Source organism: Apus apus, chromosome 5, assembly GCF_020740795.1.
Source record: "Apus apus isolate bApuApu2 chromosome 5, bApuApu2.pri.cur, whole genome shotgun sequence".
NCBI classification, from domain to species: domain Eukaryota; kingdom Metazoa; phylum Chordata; class Aves; order Apodiformes; family Apodidae; genus Apus; species Apus apus.
This window is the reverse complement of record NC_067286.1, coordinates 57,239,477-57,259,893: the sequence shown is the minus strand read 5'-3', so window position 1 is coordinate 57,259,893 and position 20,417 is coordinate 57,239,477. Positions and strand designations below refer to the sequence as shown.

The 20,417-nt window shown below is 44.7% G+C and overlaps 1 protein-coding gene across 5 annotated transcripts in view; it reads right to left on the bottom strand.

Moving 5' to 3' along the window:
- CEP170B (centrosomal protein 170B) overlaps positions 1 to 20,417 on the bottom strand; it is a 60,201-nt gene that overhangs the window by 18,805 nt on the left and 20,979 nt on the right. For 3 of the 5 annotated variants that reach the window (XM_051621358.1, XM_051621356.1, XM_051621359.1), the window contains exons 2-9: positions 19,806 to 19,944; positions 11,657 to 11,758; positions 10,086 to 10,562; positions 7,814 to 7,876; positions 6,197 to 6,960; positions 3,837 to 4,025; positions 3,543 to 3,651; positions 335 to 2,113 (exon numbers count right to left, since the gene is read on the bottom strand). In XM_051621358.1, the coding sequence (XP_051477318.1) occupies positions 335 to 2,113; positions 3,543 to 3,651; positions 3,837 to 4,025; positions 6,197 to 6,960; positions 7,814 to 7,876; positions 10,086 to 10,562; positions 11,657 to 11,758; positions 19,806 to 19,944 (3,622 nt within the window). The remainder of the gene's footprint in view (positions 1 to 334; positions 2,114 to 3,542; positions 3,652 to 3,836; positions 4,026 to 6,196; positions 6,961 to 7,813; positions 7,877 to 10,085; positions 10,563 to 11,656; positions 11,759 to 19,805; positions 19,945 to 20,417) is intronic. The other 2 variants (XM_051621361.1, XM_051621357.1) reach the window with 1 other exon arrangement.

The window sequence follows — 20,417 nt, the reverse complement described above, 5'->3', positions numbered from 1 at the left end:
GCATTATACTTTTTTAACAGAAAAATGTCTGACATGCTCCTGTTAATTGGCAACTGGTTGTTCAAAAAGCAAAGTCACTGAGGTAAAAAGAAAAATGGCTATTTCTAATATCATCACGGACAACACCACAATAACATCTCACTGGGTAGGAGAGATGCTCTGCTGTCTTCAAACCCACAGGAAATGTCAACCTCCATACCAGCCATTAATGCAGACTTTTGTACTCACCAACAAAGCGCTCATATTACTGAAATACCAATCCTTGGCCATCATGTGCAGCCTAAAAATCAGAAATAGGGGAGTATGGGAGAAACAATAAAGCATGAGGACTTACTGGATGAGGAGGAATACTTGACACTGCTTGAACGGGTCCTGCTGAAAGGTTGCTTTGCAGAGGCAGCAGCAGCTGCCATTTTCCTCGCTGCAGCTCTCACCTCCAACATACCTGTCTTCCTATAAGATTCCACACTCCGACCCGAAAACCCAGTTGTCTTTGACTGTGCTGTCTCTGAGTCACTGGGCACTGTAAATGAACCTGCCCGTTTCCTTGGCATGGCAAGGATGTCCAACCGGGAGAGCTTCTTTGTCTCCGCAGACTGCTTGGACCCTGGAGCAGCAGTGTCAGGGTTAGAGGATGTTTTCTCTGTATCGATGCACTCATTGTCTGAAGCATCTCCCAGCCGGGCACGACGTAGTTTTGAGGCCCTCGTGGGCCGCGGGGTGGATAAACTGTTGGAGCGGGTGAGAACTTGCTGGATCTTCTGCACATTCGAGGTCGTTTTGCTGTGGTCCTCCTTGGCACCCTGAGTAAAAGGTTTCCGTCTGGGAGCCGGCCTGTTCACTGAGTGCTCATGGTCAGACACAACTGCTTCGGGCACCAGTGAGTAGGGCAGGCTCGAGCTTCTCTCGTCGTCTGTGAAGTCGAGCGACCCTCGGGCCCCAGCGCTCCGCTTCATCTGGAAGCGTTTTGCAGCTTCTGCGCGGTTTGATGCCTCCGGTGCTTGCGTTTTCCGCTTCTCTGTCAGCCTGTCCCGAGCGCTCGGCTGCCCACACTGGTCCTGGATGGATGGTGTGGAGGAAGATTTCTCCTTCTGCAAGCTCGCAACTGCTTTGCGTTTCGGGGCGCTTGTTGGGACATTTTTGCCACTCACCAAGCTGACTGTGCTGGCAGTGTCCACGTCTGAGTCCCCAGATAAGGAGTCCTCCAGCTGACCAGCAGTTTCTGAGGGCTCCAGATGTTGGCTTTGACCAAGTAATTTGGCTTCCAGTGCTGCCAAGGCAGTTTCAGTGTCCTTAAGGAGAAGATGAGTCTCCTGACCCAAGTCCATACGGGTTGACCGAACAGCCTCTAAATCTTTAAGCAGCGGGTGACTTGAAATATGAGGGAGTTTATTTTGAGGAACACCATTGCTTGATTTATCTTTGGTAAAACTTTCCTGTCTAACAAAAGAGGATGTTTCCTTTCCTGCCATGCTTTCCTGATCTTGAGGAAGACTCTGATGAAGAGAAATAACCATTTTTCCAGCTGCATTAATGTAAGCAGTAACATCTTTGACTGGTGGCTTTCCAGGAACTGGTGTGCCAGCAGACTTGAAGGAAAACTCCTGATCCTTGCCATCTTTGTCTGCTCGAGCATGGGACACACTCAGAGATAGCTTGGAGGGAATCCCCATGTCATTGCTGTCATCACCAATGTAGAACGAAGCAGAAACTGACTCACTCACAGCTTTCACATTTGAGATCCGGGAGGCTCCTGGCTGCCGGCTCTCCAGTTTTGTGTCTTCCCCCATCTGCTCTAGCATTTTATTGTTCTCTTTGTATTTCTTGCCTTTTTCTGTGCTGAAGCCATCGTCAGATCTGCTGGCGTCGCTGAGGCTATCTGGATCCAAGTCTTCTTGGATGAAGAGGCGGCTGCTGGAATCACCATAGGCATCCACACAGTGGTCCCTCACAACAGTTCTTTTGGTAACCTCAGAGTAGGACTCCTGGCAGACCAGGACTGTGGGTGTGGGACTGTCTGATTTATCACTTGGTGGGAGCTGGGGAAGAAGGCGTCTTGTTCTCAAGGGCACAGCATTTTCTGGTTCCCCAGGTTTTGGAGCTACTCTGCTTTCTGAAGAGAGTTAAGTAGACAAGAATCAACTGTTGTATACTTAATTTAGGAAGAGCTTCATCCTGTACGGTACAAGGCCTCAAAAGCACTTACAGGACAACTAAGCTTTTATGTAATATGAACATCAATAGGATCTGGCTACTACTCAGTCCCTCAGGTTTATCAATACAAACACTTAGGGTAAAATTATACTTAATTCCTTTGCTGGATCAGAGTACTTAACACCTTCTCTCTGTCGAGGCATTCATTCTCCCATAACCTGCCCCTCCATACCAAAACACACATTTAGATGCTAACAGCTGGCATCAGTCTACTATAAATCAGGCCACAGGAAGGAGATGAAAAGCCATCAGACAAACCATCACAGCGATGCAGTGTTTTAAGTACCATTCTACACAACACAGCCCATTTGACTAAGAGATGGCATTTTTCACAGTACAAGTTCTCCTATGACCACATCCCACAGCAAAGCCTCAGGAAAAATACCCTGTAACAATGAAGAGGCTTTGAATCAGAGCTCACGGTCTCAGCGTGGGTGGGATTATCAGTATGGAGACACTTCATAGAAAGAGAGCTCTTCTATCTCCCATGCCGCCGGCCAGGACTTCGTACCTGATATGGCCTTTAAATACCAGGATAACTGGTTATTTGACTATGGTAATATTTCAAATGCTACAGGAGTCAGGTTCTCACATAGTGTGAAAACAGTGGCAGTGACCTTCAAAACAATGGTTTCTTCTAATGTTTACTGAGTCTATCTATCACTGTTGATGGCATTGAAGGTAATAACAAATATTTCCAACCAAAAAAGGGTGAAAACATTTACAAAAGCCAACAAAGCACTGTCCTTCCTTTCTCACATATGAGATATGGGGGCCTATAAACTGTCTTGTCAAGTACAGTGGAAGCCTGATCTCCTCCCACTCCTCTCCTTCTAGCCATTTTTCTGTGCTTATCTCCACACTTCAAACCTGCCCCCCAACCGCAAACCCTAGAACAGCCTAAAATTCTCAGCACAGCTGGAAAAGGAGAAGCAGACATACAAAAAGCCCCCACAAATCAGCAGTTAAGTTCAAGACAACTTGCAAAGGGCTTTCATGTGGCATCATAAGGTAGTCTAAAGAATCACTACTCAGGGCTAGTTAACAGCCAAGGCCCTTGCATTCACTCTCCTTTCCCAGCTGCCCTTCAGTCATGTCCAATATAACATTTAAGAACTACTTGGATGACTCTGAAATGCAAACCAGAGGCTCTCTTCATCTTTATTGCACTGGAAACAATTCCCTCTGTCCTTCCCATCCCCAAATAAATCAGCTAAACCAGAAAATAAGTCACAGCCAGATGCACAGAAGCCCTTAATTCCTGCTTCTCATATCACCCTGGCTTAGATTCAGCCACCTTCAAACAGTAATGTCAGGATGAGACTTACCTACACCTCCATCACCCTGTCCAGAAACAGATCCAGAGTCAGAGTAACTGTCTGCAAGGCTCGCCCACCTAGACACCCACTTCTGACTCCCTTGAGATGCTGCAGACATCTACAACAAGGTGAGGAAGGCAATGTCAAAAAGAGGGCTTGTAAAGCCACAAAAATCTCTCCTCTCATACACGCATCACTCAGTCTCCTCAAAATGGAAATCAATCTACACATCACATTTCCATCCAGACAGATAACCCATCTACACTTCCACCACCCCAACAAATCCACCTGGACTGCCCATACCTGTGCATCAGCCTGAGACCCACTGGCAGCTTTTGAGGCAAGTGCCTGGAGCAAGGGTGACTTCTGACTAGTCCCATTTTCACTGATTAGATGCTGATGAGAACCAGAGTCATCTTTTTCACCTTTAATTATTGGTCTAAAGGCTGAAGAGATTCTGGAAAATTCAGGTGACTCGAGAACACCAAAAACCTGAAAAGATGTTTGCATAGGAAAGATCAAAAACCCAGAACACAGGGAAATATTAGCCCAAAATCCAAATCCATGAAGCATTAGTCACAAACTATGATCCCAAAAGGCAAGAAACACTTGCCAACACTCCCTTACCAGCTAAATAAATAATTTTCTTCTCTATTCCACAGTAGCAGCTTTAAATACACTTATCCACAGAATCCCACTCATGTCCACCTTTACTCTCACCCTCATTATTTCAGTGTGCTGTTTTTAAGAGTAGTAACTTGCACTGAAAACAAGTTTCTTTTCAGCCTTGAAAAATTTAGGATTAAGTCAGGAAACTTAAGGACCTCAGAGACACATGAGCATATGAGCTAGCTGGCCGGATTCCCTCAGGAGATACACAGGCATTCCTTGGGGGATGACCAAGATTCATGTCTCTGAAGGGCTTGTTCTTCAGAGGAAGATGCCACCACGGATGGTACCTAAGCTGGGCCAAGATAGCCATAAAGTTCTCCACTCACTTCTATTAAAAAAAAAAGTGTGTGTGCGATCACAAAATGTTAGGGGTTGGAAGGAACCTCAGAGGATCATCAAGTCCAAACCCCCCTGCCAGAGCAGGACCAAAAACTAGGGCAGATCACTTAGAAAGGCATCCAGACACCTTGAAAAACTCCAGAGAAGGAGACTCCACAACCTCTCTGGGGAGCCTGTTCCAGTGATCTGTAACCCTCACAGCAAAGAAGTTCTTCCTCATATTGAGGTGGAACTTCATGTGCTTGAGTTTGAATCCATTGCACCTCCTCCTATCACAGGGCACAAGTGAAAAGAGGTTGTCCCTGCAATGATGGGGGAATAAAAAGCAAAGTCACATCAAAACCGCAGCAAGTCCAGAATTCCTATCATCTTTCTTCTTGGACAGAAACAGTGAGGTCCAGCTATTAGTTACTTCTCAAGTGGCAGATCTGCACTGCACCAAGTCTGTGGCAGAGTCAGGCGCAGAACTTGGCCAGCTTGCCTGCCCAAGTCACACGGCTGCCAAGATTACTCACCAGAAATAATTGTATTTCCCCACCAGAACAATTAACCATCTTATGTCAGGACTACAGCCTTGCTGTGGCTTAAAACACCCTGCCCTGAAAGCTTCAAATCACATTTCATTTCAAAAAAGATGTAAGCAACAAAAGTAATAAACAAACAAAAGAGGGAAGCTAGATCTAAGCTCAGAAAACACTGTATAAAAAGCTCTAATGCCAGGTTCAATTAAGGCTTCCTTTAAACCTCACCATCCTCCTGCTTACGCTTCACTAAATCTTCACAGCAACTTGCAAGTTTTGTTTTTATAATAGACCACAGGTGAAAGTTAAACCCGAAAATTAGCCAAACTTTGGTTTGCCCTGCAGCTGCTTAGTTGGGTGGGTTTTTTCAAGCCTCTTCCTCATCTCTAGGGTTTTGTTTTTAGGCTATCATTCACTTTGCAAAATCCAAGCAAGCACAGATCCACCCAGGATTGCCTCTGCCCTAGACCACACCCTTTGCTACCTCAACTAGCTGCCACTTGCCTTGCCAGCAAGCACTCCCTTTCTAATTAAGCGCAGCCACAGAACCACCTACCACTAAGGCTTGTGAAGGATCAAGAACACCACCAGCCCTTGACCTGTATTTCCTTCGGCCTACCATGGGATGCCATGTCAGTGATGCTCTGCAGCTCCTGTCTTTGTAACAGCAGGCAGGAGGTGATGCACTGCCAAGGCAGAGGCCTGGGAGCAGCTCTAGAGAGCAGAGCCACTCCCAGCCATGGCTCTCGGCAGGATCAGCCTGATCTCTATTCTGCTATTGTCTTTCCTCTAAACAGATGGCAAGCCCACTCTTGCATCCAAATCCCATTTTAGAAGCAAGGCAGCTCTTTGCTGTGGGCTAGCCTTGCCTTGTTGCATTATGTGGGTCTTTTGTTTGCTTGTTGTTTTATTGGAGGTTTTTTTACGACCAGTTTTTTCAAGGCCTATCCTTAACACAGGTCACCCAGGATGATTTTCCACCCCTAACCATAACCCTCCGCTGCACCCAGTTCAAAAGGGAGCAATCCATCACAGCAACAGCTCATCAAGTTAGGACCTCCAGCACAAGAAGCAGAAGCCCAAGCCTTCACCCCTTAGCTCACTGGCAAAGCACAGAAAAGCAGCACATACCTGGTCTATCATTTTTCGTGCTTCTTCCACCTCTTTATCCTGTGACTCCGTCTCAATGGTGTATGTGCCTGTCTCGCTTACGCTGTCTTCCTCATCGTTCCTCCTGCCCTGGGCAGACTTCACCTCGGGAGGTGGTGCAGAGGTAGACTCTGGTTCTGATGATATAACCACGTGTGGAGCTGCCGGCATGGGCAGAGGTGCCGGTTTCTCAGTGCTCGGCTTCCCAGACTGAGCAGTCTCTCGCAGGTACTCGGCCATAAAATCCTGAGCCATTTTAGACTTCCTCCCAACACTCCCATAAGTTTTGCCTGACGTTTTGGAAGCAGAAGAGGATGAAGAGTTGATTCGATCCTCTGTCTTCTCCCTCTTGAAGGAGCTAGCTCTTTGGGTCCCAGAGGAGCTGTTATTGGGTTTGTTTGCCTGGGTCCCAGGGTGGGATGGTGGCACCGCATTTCCCAGCTTCTCTGCTGGAGACGTGTTCTTGCGCTTTTCAACCTTGGTCTTCAGCCCCGGGTCGGTGTCGCTCTGGGAGGAGTGAGCGCTGTGCGTGAAGGACTGTGAGCGCTTCTTCCGCGGCGTGTCCTCGAAGAACTCGATGACGAAGGCCTGCTTGTTGTGCAGCATCTCGTGGGGATCGCGCCTCATCTGGCGCTGCAGCCTCGTCTGCTCTGTTGCACGTTCGCTGCCCGTCGTCGTCTCCTTCTCTGCCTTGGGTGCCACAGGGTCTTCAGAGTCGCTCTGCGTCCCGTCCTCGTGCCTATTGCCTGGAAAAAGGTATGCAGATTTGACTTTCGTATTCTTCGTTGCTGTGGCCCTGTCATTACCTCTCAGATGAAATTTATCATTTCAATTAAAAGAAAAAAAAAAAAATCCCATAGGACTAAACAACTCCAAAGACATCTGCTGTGGTACAGGGATTGCATCCCATCAGAGGAAATAATAGAGAAGGCAGCTGCCTCCTGACCCCACTTTTCACAACTGGTTGGCTCTCAAGTTATTAAAAACCAATTCAAGAAATCATTTCATCCCCAAGGATATCCGATTTTGTAATGCTGATTGTTTTAGACACCTAATGTTTTGTTTCTTTTTTTCCAATTCAGTAAAAATGATGACACTATTTTGCAATTCTGCCCCATTACTGTAGTCCAAGATCACCCCATCAGTTTCTCTGTGTTACAGAGCAGAAATACCTCTGCAAGATTAGTAAATAAACCTCACGTACTTCGTCCCATGAAACCAAATCCCCATGGTGAAAGAACAGAGCAGTGTGTTATGAGTGCATGCACCTCTGAGCACCCACATTGACCCCATTCTGAAAGGGGCAAATAAACCAGAAAAGTGAATTTACAGGATTCCTTACTTTTCCTGAAGATTTAAGAATTGCAGCATACCACCCCCATGAGTAACATCATCCTATCACCAGCCAAGAAAAGGTTAAACATTACTTCTGAGTTCACTAGCTTAAAGTTTATAATTGTTTCCACTTATGTTAGCGACAACCATCTTTACAACCTTCTCTATGTACCAGTGATGCCTGCCCCTCAGCACCTCAGTTCAGGACTCTCAGAAAGTAAGGTAAAATAAAACAGAAAGTTAAAAGTAAAACAAAAAACAAACCTTTTTTTGGAGAAGGAAACGGGTGTGAAGGCACACAACACGACTCAGTCAACGACCAGGAACCTGTCATCGGGAGAACGGGGAAAGAGGTCTCTGCGCTCTAGACTGTAATATGCAGCAAGATATACTGGCTAAAATACCACGTGTTTGAAAGAAAAACTGCTCAAACCTACTTTGCAAGTTCTCCAGACAGATGGGTGAAGACCATTTATTACCTCGAGTTAGCTGTGAAAGATTAGAATTTAATACAAGATCCATTCAACCCAGGAGTCAGCCCTCTAAAGAGCTCCCTAACACCTTGATGAAGAAAGTCAGCAAACTTTGCATTGTGTCCTGAGGGCTGATAAGGTTCATCCTTGGAAGGGAAAGTTCTTAAATTAAAGGGTCTTGGCTAAAAACTCTATTGAATGAAAAACAGTGAGGACACAAGGAAAAACACCCACCATGCCCATGGATACCCCAGCAAAACACCATACACATCCTTCCATGCTGCTAAGGCCTGAACTCTCTAGTCTTGATATCAGGCTTTGCGTTCACCACATTGCTCCTGAAAGTGAAAAATGTTACTAGTGGACCCGGAGAGTGGGCGTCTCTGATCCTGAAGACCCAGACTTGGTAGGCAGCCAGCAGTAGCCTCCAAGACATCTTCAAAATTAGCCCTGCCAGAAGAACATGTTACACAGCTATCACAAACAAATGATACCCTGTCCTCTGCCAAAGCAGAGGTGGATAAAGTCCTCAGGCCACCAACACTATAGTTTTTAATCAAGTGTCCAAAGACTTGATTCTTGATATGCAAATTACGTATTAAATTACCTCAGCTTCTTCCCATGGACTATAAAGAGGCAAAGGCAGTCTATCTAGTACTCCTGTGCATTGCTCAGGGTATTCCAAGGATGAGCAGCAGCTGACTCTCTCTAGTTTTCTCCAAAGGGAAAAAGCAAAACTACTGAGGCACATTTCTGTCCCTGACAACATTCTCCAGTGAGTCAACATAATCCAGTATCAAAATAACAAAAAGAAAACAAACAAAATCCCCACAAAAAACACCCCAAACCCTCCATCACACAGAGTAGACTGAGAATAAGACCCTAAGTAATCAGGCAAGGCATCTCAACACTGTCCCTTATTGCGTAGAACTACAAACATGCAATGGTGAAAAAACAGTTCAATTTCCATGCTATGCCAAACCCCAGGGCTGGATATGTGAGACTGTTTTACCATAGGGACTTCTCAAAAAGCTGTACATAAAACAAGTAAGTTGGAGGTGTAACAGGTAAAACTCTTCAAGATACAAGGATGTTTTTTCCAACAAGGATCATGAAAATACTTATTTAAGGGAAAAGAAGGTACTGCTCTCTTTTAAGGACTGCAAGCACAAGTAAGCAAATAGGTCTGATAACCTTCAATATGCCTTCAACAGTTAAAGTTGCAGCTCAAAACAATAGCTTTTCCAGAGGCCTTCAAGGTAGTGAGAATACAGGAATCAGTGGTCTCCTCCTAGCTGTTCAGTGCATGGCCCAAGAGACACATGCAAGAAAGCTCAAATCTTGCAAATTATATTCAAATCATGCAAGTCTGTCCCACCAGCTGTGCTAAGGACCTGGCTCCAAACTACACTTCAGACCCTTGAAAATACCCAAAGAATTCCTCACAGTAACATACTTAACAGGACACAAGTTCACAAACCCTGAAGTTTTCCATAAGAGCAGGATTTCACAGAGGCTTAAGAAAAGAAACCGTTGTTTGCGACCACAACAATTTCCTCCATTGGTAATCATGCATATCTCAACTTTATCACCAGCTTCCATGTTAGGACCTCTGGTCATTACAGCCATCAGGATTATCACACTTCACTTCTTCTGGACTACAGCTAAAAATAAGTAATTCCTTCAGCTAGCAGAAGCCAAGAGAAGAAAATCTACTGTGTTTACCAGCCTGCCTGACCACATGGAAATTATTTTAGACATTTCAAAATCAAAATCCTTTTTTTCAATCATTGTTACTGCTGAGCTGGCATTACAGATGTAGAGGAACCAGATTAGAGTGTCCCCAGGCCAGCATCACACATGACTTCAGGGCCAGGTGAAGAGCCTGCTAGCCAGATTCAAAACCATTAACAGTCATAAAAGAAATTGTTTCATCTTGCAAATGTGGAGCAGAGATAATGAAGTCCAGTTCTCCTTGACAGGGTAAGAGCTTTCGCCCTTTATTATGCTGCATTTGCATGGCCAACAGAGAACTGTGTCCACATGATAAGACATCCACTCACCTTTAAGTGTCCTCACATGAACCGGCAGGTCACTCTTTGTACTGTACACATCGTCTCCTGGAGACTGTCGTCTCATCAAGCTTGGGTCATTCTGGACAAGCCAGTCTGCCACTTTGCTCTCCGCTGACATCACTTCTGTATGAGCTGGTTCCTTACTATATGGTCTTCTCTGTCTGAGTGAAAATTTTGTTACGTGGTCTTTTATCTTTATTTTACCAGGGGTACCATCATCAAACTCAATGGTGAAAGAGGCATGACTTTGTACAACGGGGGCTACCACAGCATCGACATCCTTTGTTGGGATCTCATGGACCTGCGTTTCTGGAGATTTTGATGGCTGCTGAAATTCTTTAGTTGGAATCTCAAAGTAACTTGGCTCTCTCCGGAAGGCAAACACAGACTGTTCTTGGGCATCTCTGTAAGCTGAAATATTACCATTCAGTTCCTCTTCATGTTGGGTTATCTCTTTTGATCTTTCTGCAAGAGGGGGAGAAAAAAAGGCAACAAAACCTTAAGTTTACAAACAGTAGCTGAAATGGATTGAAGAAAAAAATACAGCTTCTCTTTTACAGAGATGTGCACTCTGGCCTCATCACTGAGCTCGGTGCTTACTGCACTGCTGAGGTCTGATCAACATTTGTTATATTCACTTTGTCCCTTCTTCCACTGATCCCCAAAGAGACAGCTGAGCACAAATCCACGTTCCATTGTATGTTTTGGCAGAGATTATGTGGTTGGTGGCATTTTAAGGTTTCTGTATGCCTAGGCTGATGTGGAAGGAAGATAACCTGGTTTACTTTGCTGAATTCCCTTACATGCACACCTGCTCAACTTTCTGCAGTTCAAAGGAAAAGCTTGTGTGTGCAAAGCTGATCACAGGTATGTTTTTTTGCTGGATCAACACCTAATTCTGTAATATCACTAGGGATAAACCCACATTTTCTCAGGAGTACTTAAACTTCTTGGCTTCTTTATTTCAGCCTCTTAGAAGGGCTGTTAACCATAATCCTTCTTTGCTAGAGAAGAGATACACTGCACACTCATCAAAATAAAAAACTTCTTTGTGCCTGATAGAAATATCAGGTTTACTGCACAAGGGAGAAAATGCATCTTCCATGCATACAGATTCACAACAACAGGAGTGGCAAGACTAAATGGCTTCCAAGGGTGATGAGGCAAGAAACAGATTGCTGCCACATCAATCAAATCCAGTCAATGCATCAGCTCTTAAAATGCCTCTTAGGAAGCTTCTGGGAGACACAGTGGATGTTTTATTCAGGTGGGTTGAATACAATCACAGATACACCACTGCAGTTCAACTTGTTTCAGATAAGCTTAGTGAGGCCTCTCTTATACATATTGAATTATTCCTCAACTGCCATTTCTAACATTCAAATATTTTAGGGGAAACATTTTAGTTTTCCCTTATTCTGGTTTCATTGGCAGCAATCTACACATAGGAATGTGCAAATACAAGTAGGAAAAAAGTGGTAATTAGAGGCTTCACAGAAAATTGTGCAGAAATTTTGTCCCTGCCCCAGTCTTCTCGAACTCCAAATCACCTCCATTACCTGGGTAATGTTCCTCTTGCCTTCTGTCCTCCTTGTTATTTGCATCATCTTCCCCCCACCAGGAGGGCTGCCCATAAAGAGGGGTGCGATAAGTATTGGTCTCTAGGAAGAGGATAAGCAAATACTTTTACACATAAAATATAAATCTACCAGGTTCACAGAAGTCAACCACATGGCCAAAAGGAAAAAACAGCAGGGTCAGACAAGATCATGTACCTGTTAGACTGCAGTTATAACAGCAGCAAATTTTACATGATAATTAGTATGTTCAAGGATTTTTCTCTTCCTTTTGTCTTTTTTACATTCTGCTGCAAGACACTGGCTCCACCTCCTTCTGCTGCCTTTCATAGCTGCATTTCCCAAATACTGGCTCTTCTCCCTCTCTAGCCTCATTATTCACAGGAAGTGGAATATTTTTGGCAGGACAGACTGCAAAACGCCAACCACAAAATTGTCTGCAAATCACCTGCAATTCAGGTAAATCTGAACTGACTTTAAGTTCTGACTTTTGTCCTGACTATAACTGGAAGACTTCAGCTCTGGTCCTTTCTTGCTCCACCATGTACTCAGATCCCATGAGGTCAGGGATTTTTTTCCAGCTGTTCACCACTCCAAGTCTAACTGACACACATCCCACAACAGGAAATACTTGTAGCATTACAAATTGAGGGAAAATGGTAAAACCTCCCTCCTTACACATACATAAAGGAGAAGTAAACTCTTTCTCTCAAAAGCTTAAAGTAAACAAAGTGGGTTCCAGAGTCATTGCAGGACAGAAAATTTTCTCATGGAAGAACTTTCCCTAGAAGAGCCAGACTTCTATCGTTTTCTCTGCTCAAAGAGCACTCACTGAAAGCTCAGGGCTTCTTTGCAACAACTGGTACCCAAAGGAGCTTATCCACTGCTTCTTGTTTTGTCTCCCACAAAACAAGACTGTGTTTTGGCAGTGCCTTGGGCTGCTGCTGCTTATGCAACAAGCAAAAAGAATACATCTCCATTTATGCATGGTATAGTTATAATTATGTTTTTATAATAGTTGAAGAGAAGCAAATAAAATAGCTTTTGTTCTTTCATCCAGAGGTGATAGAGACACAAGGATAGGTCAGGGGCTGAGGTTAAGCTTCAGTTTTGTCAGCTGCTTCTGCCTCTATCCATAAGAGTCAAGAGCACATGCTTTACTGGCCACGTTTTAAACCCTGGCTCCAGCTGCAGAGCTGTAGCTGGGATTCTACTGCCAGCTGCTGCTCACTCAGCTTGTGGTTTGGAACCACATGCTGCCCTGTGTAAAGCAGCCCTCAAACAGCCTTGCAATTTTGCATTCCCTACTTTAATAGGGACATGACAGAAAGTAGTTGTTAGCATAAAGGAAGTTGGGAGAGGAAGGAGAATTAAATAATTCAAAGGAAAAAAAAAAGGAGGTTGATTTTATGCTGTGGTTTATAAAGCTACACAGACCCATTGGCCACCACTTCAGATGTTTTTTTTTCTAGAATAGTTCCAGAGATACATAAGCTCATAAATTGACAGTTCACTGGCAAAAATTTTCCTTTACAGATACAGCCCACAGGTCCTTTTCAAGACACCATCTTCATGTTTCAAAATAATCCATGCTGCCTCTCCCTTCACACTGAGGATCAAAAGAGGCTGAAAGCATTACTCTCCTTTCTGCCTGGAGTATGTAGAAGATAAACTGTGTTCCCATTATGTAGGCGGCCTTTGAAAGTTCAAAGGAGGAAGCTTTTCTTACCACGAATAAATTGAAATTGCCAAGCAATATGTTTCACAACTGAGGATGGGTCAACTATTCAAGGGAGAGAGAAAGAAAAAAAAAAGGGGGGGGGAAATAAAAGAAAAACACCTATTTACAAGCTTGTCAATGAACAGAGGAGCCCAAATGTAGGGTTTGGTCTCTGCTAGGCTAAGACGTTGTCACACAGTCTAGTGGAAACCTAGCACCTTCTTTTTGTGCCACGACTTCACCACAAAACCCCCTCCCCAACCACAAAGGATCTGCTCTACCAATGTCAGGTTCTTCTCTTGGGCAGACATGGGATTATCATCCTGTGCAGTATTATCTTAGGGTTGATGGCCAAGAAGCAGTCAGGGCTGGGAGGAGAAAAACTTTGGGTGATGGACAAATCCATTAGCAACACCCAGCTATGTCTGGGGTTACCCATGTCTAAAGGTCAATGGGGCACAATGAAGGGCTCAACCTTGAAGTAACACAGGAGATGTTGGATACTCATCTCAGATTAACGTGATCAATTCTGGAAGCTCATCAGTAATTTAAGTTGCTGGTGGAACAAAGCCTGGGGGTACTACCCTACAGATGAAAAGCAAAGGCCATCTTGCACTTGACTCTTGCACAAGCAGCATCATTCCCAAGCCTGGGTGCTGTTACTGCTTGCACCTTGCAAGGAGTTGCCTCATGACAGCTTGTCTCTCCAGGACATCCCTGCCTCTCACAAGATCCCAAAGGCCCTATAGTTTAGAAGATTCTAGCTATCTGTTTCAAGACAATTTTGCTTTCAGAGAGGCAGAAGTGAGCTAAGAGAGCTCACATCCATCCTGCAGAACGGAGTTCTTCCCAGAAGCTGCTGCAGCCCCAGGATCTGCGTCCCACCTGCATACTGGACATGGGAGCTACTGCCTTTGTTCCCCAGGAGTATTTCTGCTACAGGGAAAAGGCAGCTAGGGGAGCAAGTCAACATTGGTCAGACTTTTCTGTTTATAGGGAACTTTGGAATTACAAGGAAAGTTGAAGGGGTGGGGCAGGGGAAGAGGATTTATAAAGAATAATGAGCCAATTCCACTGTCTTCTCCAATTTCCGCCTCTGCTCTGTGGAGCCCTGATAGGTGCTTGGAAATTCTCCCTCTGACAAAAGCCAAAACCCTAAGGCACATCAAGGAACACCTACAGGGAGAGCATCAGATTGGGCAGGGTGCACCAACTTAGGGCTGTAGTGGTGGGAGCTGCTCCATGGCACTCACTGCATGGCAGCAGAAGGTCCCCCCTGCCCTACAACACAGAGCTCATGTGGCCCCAACTGCAACACTCAGATGTATTACAGCATGTGTAACATCTGCTCACTTCTGTGGGGTTTTCTTCTATTCCTTCCCTCCCCCAGCCTCCACAATAAACTGGAATTTCATTTTAAAGATGGCAAAAAACCACAGATGGGAAGCTGAGAAGTCAGGATCTTACTATTTGGGGACAGTTTCAATATTTTAAGAGCAATTAATGTTTGCACTGAGCCTTCATATTAATTTCCATTTTGAATAATGTTATCAAGTGACAGACACCCTCACTCTCAGCTACTTCTGAAAGCAGCCAGATCCTGAGCCAAAGTAAAATTTCCCTGACTATAGAAGAGTTACATTAATTTGATGCTCTGCTCGTGTCAGAAGCTTCTGTCCCTTCTAATTTGCAAGCACAACTGACCTGACACCTCTCCCAGCTCCAGCTCTAATACAACAATATTCTATAATAAAGAGAGGGGTGAAAAAAAGCACACTAGGAAGGTAGCTCAACCAGATGGCTGTGACAGAAGTGGGCCAGAGTGGCTACATGTGCAGCTGTGCCAGAGGGCTTTGCTCTTCACCAGCTGGGATGCATCTTGAGTAGCAGCCTCAACCTGGACCTGCCACATCCAGAGCAGTGCATCTGCCTGTGTCCCCACAGGCATACCTCCTTGCATCCACCACCTGACTCTTAGATTTTAGTGTGAGATGGAAGCTCTTGCAAGAGCAGAGAGACTCAAGGCTTGCCCGAGTCAGCGGTGAAACAAGGAAAACCAATGAAACTAACTGCTCAGTCATTTTAATGACATGAGACTTCCTTCAATTGATGGCAGCTCATTACCACCTCCCTCCTCTCCATGCCAGGCTGCCCAGATGGTGTCAATTCATTTAAAAATGTTTCTTAGCTCATCAATTCAGGCAGACAGTCTGAAAACCATCCTTTTAGATAACTGAATTGAGGTCAGCACAAGCATTCAGCCAGATAATACTGAGCTACCCATAGCAGTGTAATACAGGGAAGGCCACTGACATGCACATGTTCTGCTTCTCAATATCAGTCTTTGGGGCAGTTACTCAATAGGAAAAAATTATGGCTGTTTTAGCACAAACAAGAGCAGTCCATTTGTTTAACAAGTCTGACAAGGAAGTGGCCTGTTAAATTAATACAGAACTATTGATCACCTGAAGGAGAGGCACCAGAACAAGAGAAAATGAGACATGTCTATACAAAGGATGTATTTATGAAGAAGTGAATCACACGGAACAACACAAGGGCACACAAGGGCAGAACCAAAAATACAGTCCAGGTAATGAATGGGAAAGGAGAAAGCCTGCATTAGTGCTTCTTTCTACTGGCCAGTGGGCAGAAGTGTTTTCATGATGAGCATGCAACTCCCACTGTAGAGGGGTCTGATTTCTCCTGAAGATGTCCCCTGTGGTCAAGACAGAACTGAGGGCTGTTCTTTGCCCAGATCCTCACAAAGCTTCAAGCCATCATGAGAGAAACAAAGAAATGGTAAATTTCTTTGCTGAGAGAAGCACATGCTTTGAAGCTCTCTACAGCAAGTCACAACAAAGGTGTGAGAAATCCAGCTTGCTTTAAGTCAAAATGCTTTTGATTCATTATTAATAACAATATTGTCCATCTTCAGAAGATGCAGAGTAGGCTTCTTACAGCAGAGGCCTTGGGGGCGGGGAAAAAAAAATGATCTAGCTGTACCATTTTAACATTAATTCCTTATATATCTGCTTTTTAACTCCTCTGCAAAACAGATAATTCAGACCTAGTAGGAATAACTGTAAAGCAATTCTCTCACTCTTTGCTGCAGTATTTATTTTGCGTGTGTGTGGCAAACCTAAGCCCTGGTCTTTTGCACCTGCTGTGAACATACAGATTCCAGAGGCTTTCAATTCGGGCTGATAATCACACATTTATTTGTATCAATTACATCACCAAACCTTTACCATGATGCAGGTACCACCACCCTTGCTCAGAGGAAAAGGACATACACCACCACCACTCTCCTAAATTAAAGGCTAGGGCAGAGCTGTGCTTCTAAATAGCTATTACCATGACCTCATGGGGAAAGCAGCCAAAGACCATGGAAACCACTTCACAACTGGGCACAACTCCCACTGCGTCTGTCCACCCTGCCTGCTGACCTCAACCCTGGACACCAACAGGACTTTCAAGTCAGCCACTCGGCTGAGAGGACTCCCTAATGACATGGACGCTAATATGACGAGCAAGCCTGTTTCATAGATCCTGGGAGAAGCTCAAGTCCTGCTCCTGCAGCTGGTGATGCCTATTTCAGCTGGATGCTGCAAGCAGCCTATACCCTTGGAAACTCAGACCTGCAGCAGTACTGCAGGGGCTAGTCATCAGATTTGGCATTATCTAGGCCAATCAGTCTGTGAGGGCTTTAAAAAAAAAGCAAACCACTAAGATCAGCCTGAGAATTAACTACAGGTCGAGGGTAGAAGACCTCAAAGTAGTTTTTCTCACCCAATACCTTAACTCAGGTAGCAACAGATTGGAATTGTAGCAGTCTTAAAACCTGCTCAGTTCAAGGCTGTACCTGGCCTCCTGATCACTTAAGACTTTAAACGGGATTTAAACAAAAATAGCTGATGGCTATTTTTAGCATTAACTAGCTGAACTGTGGGCACTTTTTTCACTCATATCCATATCTAACCATCAGGGCTTATAGAGCTCCTTGCCTCAAACGTTTCAGAGACCGATGCTCTTCTGCTTACAGGCAACATACCCCCAAAAGCTGCAAATTCAACAAGATAAAGACTAAATGGCTGAGTTGTTTCCCATTCACTCTGATGGATCTCTTTATACTCAGCCCCTCACCTCCTCCCACTCCTAACCAGCTCTAATTGCTCACATTGTTTTGTTAAACCTCCTCCCTGAAAGCTTCCCTCTGCCTCTTTTCCACCCGGGCCCCGGGAAGTGATCCTTCTAAAGGCTTTTGTCACCCCAGACCTTGCTTTAATTAGTCAATGCAAATTCACACATACCCACGGGCTTAGCAAAACAGTTCTTTCCCCAAAGCCTCTTTCTGCTGCCATTAAGCAAGCCCACTCCCCGTCAGAACATAACATTCTTCTTTCCACTAATCATTTTAAATAGTTGCCACTCCTCCGAGCAACCAAGGAGAAACTGTACATGTGAGCAGCTGAAGACAAGGTGAATTAGTCACATCGCAGATGAAAAAGGGACTCACTGATCATTCTGCTCACAGGACAGATACTTTCTGAAGACCAAGGCACGGGTGTATTGCTCAGACTTCCCAGCTCCTACAGGCTTCAGTCCAATCCAGTAAAACACTTCCCACAAAACATCCTGAATTCCTTCATCTTTCAACGGGGTTAGCAGCACTTCACAGACTTTTTTCATATCTGTCAGTCTCACTGCAAATGTTTTATTTCAGCACTAACCACCAATAAATAGTCGCAGCCCTTTTTGCCTTGGACATATGGTCTGTGCCCACTAAAGAGAATGAATAAAAACATAATTCAGGTCTGTGAACCAGACACTGAAGAAACAGGTCACCTTGCTGAAGAGTCATTCAATGTCCTGACTTTGAAGATGTTCCAAATATCAACTGCTTATACTATGTAGGTTAAAACCAACCAGTGCCTGTTTTGGAAGGTGACAAGAATAAAAATGATAATGTTCATGCAAGCAGGTAGCAGCAAATGCAAACTGGACCAGTTACTGGCAATGTTTTTCAAGAACCCCACGCCCTTTGCAAGGCAGCTGGAGAGCTCTTCCCTGCGGTGAGGTTCACCTCTTCTCATCTTCCCAAGTGTCATGGTTAATCACCACCAACTTCATCCTTTTTACTGCACTTTTGTGAGGCAAACTCACATATGCCACATCCACAGGGGAGGGCAGGCAACTCACAGACACAGCTAAAGGAACACAGAGAAAGGTTTCATAGTGCAGAAAATGTCAGTCGAGCACAGGGATGTGTGGAGGCAACAGACAAGACGAGGGAAAAATATTACACTGTTTTAGGACACTGTGTCAGCTTAGAGGGATTTTCATAAAGACAATAGAGGGGAGATTAAGGTCAGCCAACCCACTCCAATCATGAAGCCTTAATGGATTTACCCAAAGTTATACACGTTTCTAGAAAGCTGTTGTACTTAATCTCTAGGTCACTTCACCCAAGGTGCTGTCTCACTTCTATTTGCCCATCCTCTTCCCTTCATTCACCTCCCCACTCTTTCCTTCAACAGACACGGTGGGCAGTCTCTCTGCTAACCCTAAAGCTTTTCAATTGCCCTGGTGCCACAAGATCACCGTGGGCAGTCTTCTGTCACTGGCTTTAAAACCACTGTTTGTTCCTCCAGTGCGTGACCAAGCTCTGGAAGGCCACCAACCAATACTTGAACAGAACTGGGGGAGACCTGCCAAGGCAACATGTATAGGATGTATTAAGGTCCAGATGGGCAAGGTAAGATTGCTGGGGAGGGTCTTGGCCCGCTGTGGTGGGCAACAGGGAGGGAGCAGGTATGACAAAGGGTCTTTAAAGGAAGGCAGCAGTGGGTGAAGAAATGAAGAACACAAGGAATTTTTCAAATAGAAAAAGATTTCCAGCCAGGGAACAGTGGAACCTGAAACAAACGCCTCCCAGTTTTGGCAATCAGTTTTAATACCACGTACTGGCATGTTAGGAAATACAGCAATTTAAGATGATACAGGGTTTTTTGAAAGAAAAGGCTTGTTCCTGCCTTGCCTGCCAGCATCATGCCACAGCAGCCACACATTTTCAACTCTGACTCACCATCTCTGTTCAAATACCAGCTCATGATTAGGAAATTAAAAATAGACCAGACAGGTGCCAAAGAACTCACCAAACCTGCTCAGCCTACTCAGGCTCTCCAGCACACACACAGCAACAAAGCATGTGTAAGCCATCATGCCAGCTGATTTTTTTTGGAGGCTGAATCTCCAAGAACCGAGAGTCTGAAACACTCAGAGGTTTATAAAGATGATCCTTCTGGAACTACTCCTAGATGCAACCCAGACACTGTACTTAATTCTGACTGTGTGCAGAGATCATGCTGCACTTTGTTCTGAATCTTGATTAACTAGTTCCTGAGCAAGTACCTGTAATTGCTTTCCTCTCTCCCTTCTCCAGCTTTGCTTGTGGGGACTCAGTGTAGACGCTGTGCTCCATGGGCTGCTCTGCCCTCTTCATTGCAGTGCCTTTATAATTCATCTGAAGTTGGCTGGTGTACTTCTCATGCTGGAAAGACATAAGAAACAGTTGCAAGGTGTCCATGTGATCTGTGCCCTAGCCCATGAAGAAGGTAAACCACCCTTCCCCCACAGTCCCATCACACAAATGCAAATAATGTGGCTATACTCTGCAATAAAAGGAAAGCACATCCAAGTAGAGGCTACAGAATAGCAAAATGCCAGCTGAGGGGCTTTCAAATATCCCTTTGGAAGATACTAAGTGACAATGCTCATCCATGAGAAGGCCACTGTGACATGTCCGCAAAATAACTAATTAAAAAACCCTTTAAAAAGTAAACTGAGAAGAATCAGAACTTAGGCCATTTTCCATTCAGAATTCAAATCCTGACACCCCCTTTGTTCTTCAAGCAACGTTATAAATTCTTTCAGGGCGTTCATCTGCATTATCTCAGGTTTTAAGCAAAGGCAATTAAAATACATTTTAATTCTTTCTCTCCAGACTCTCACCAGCTAGTAAAG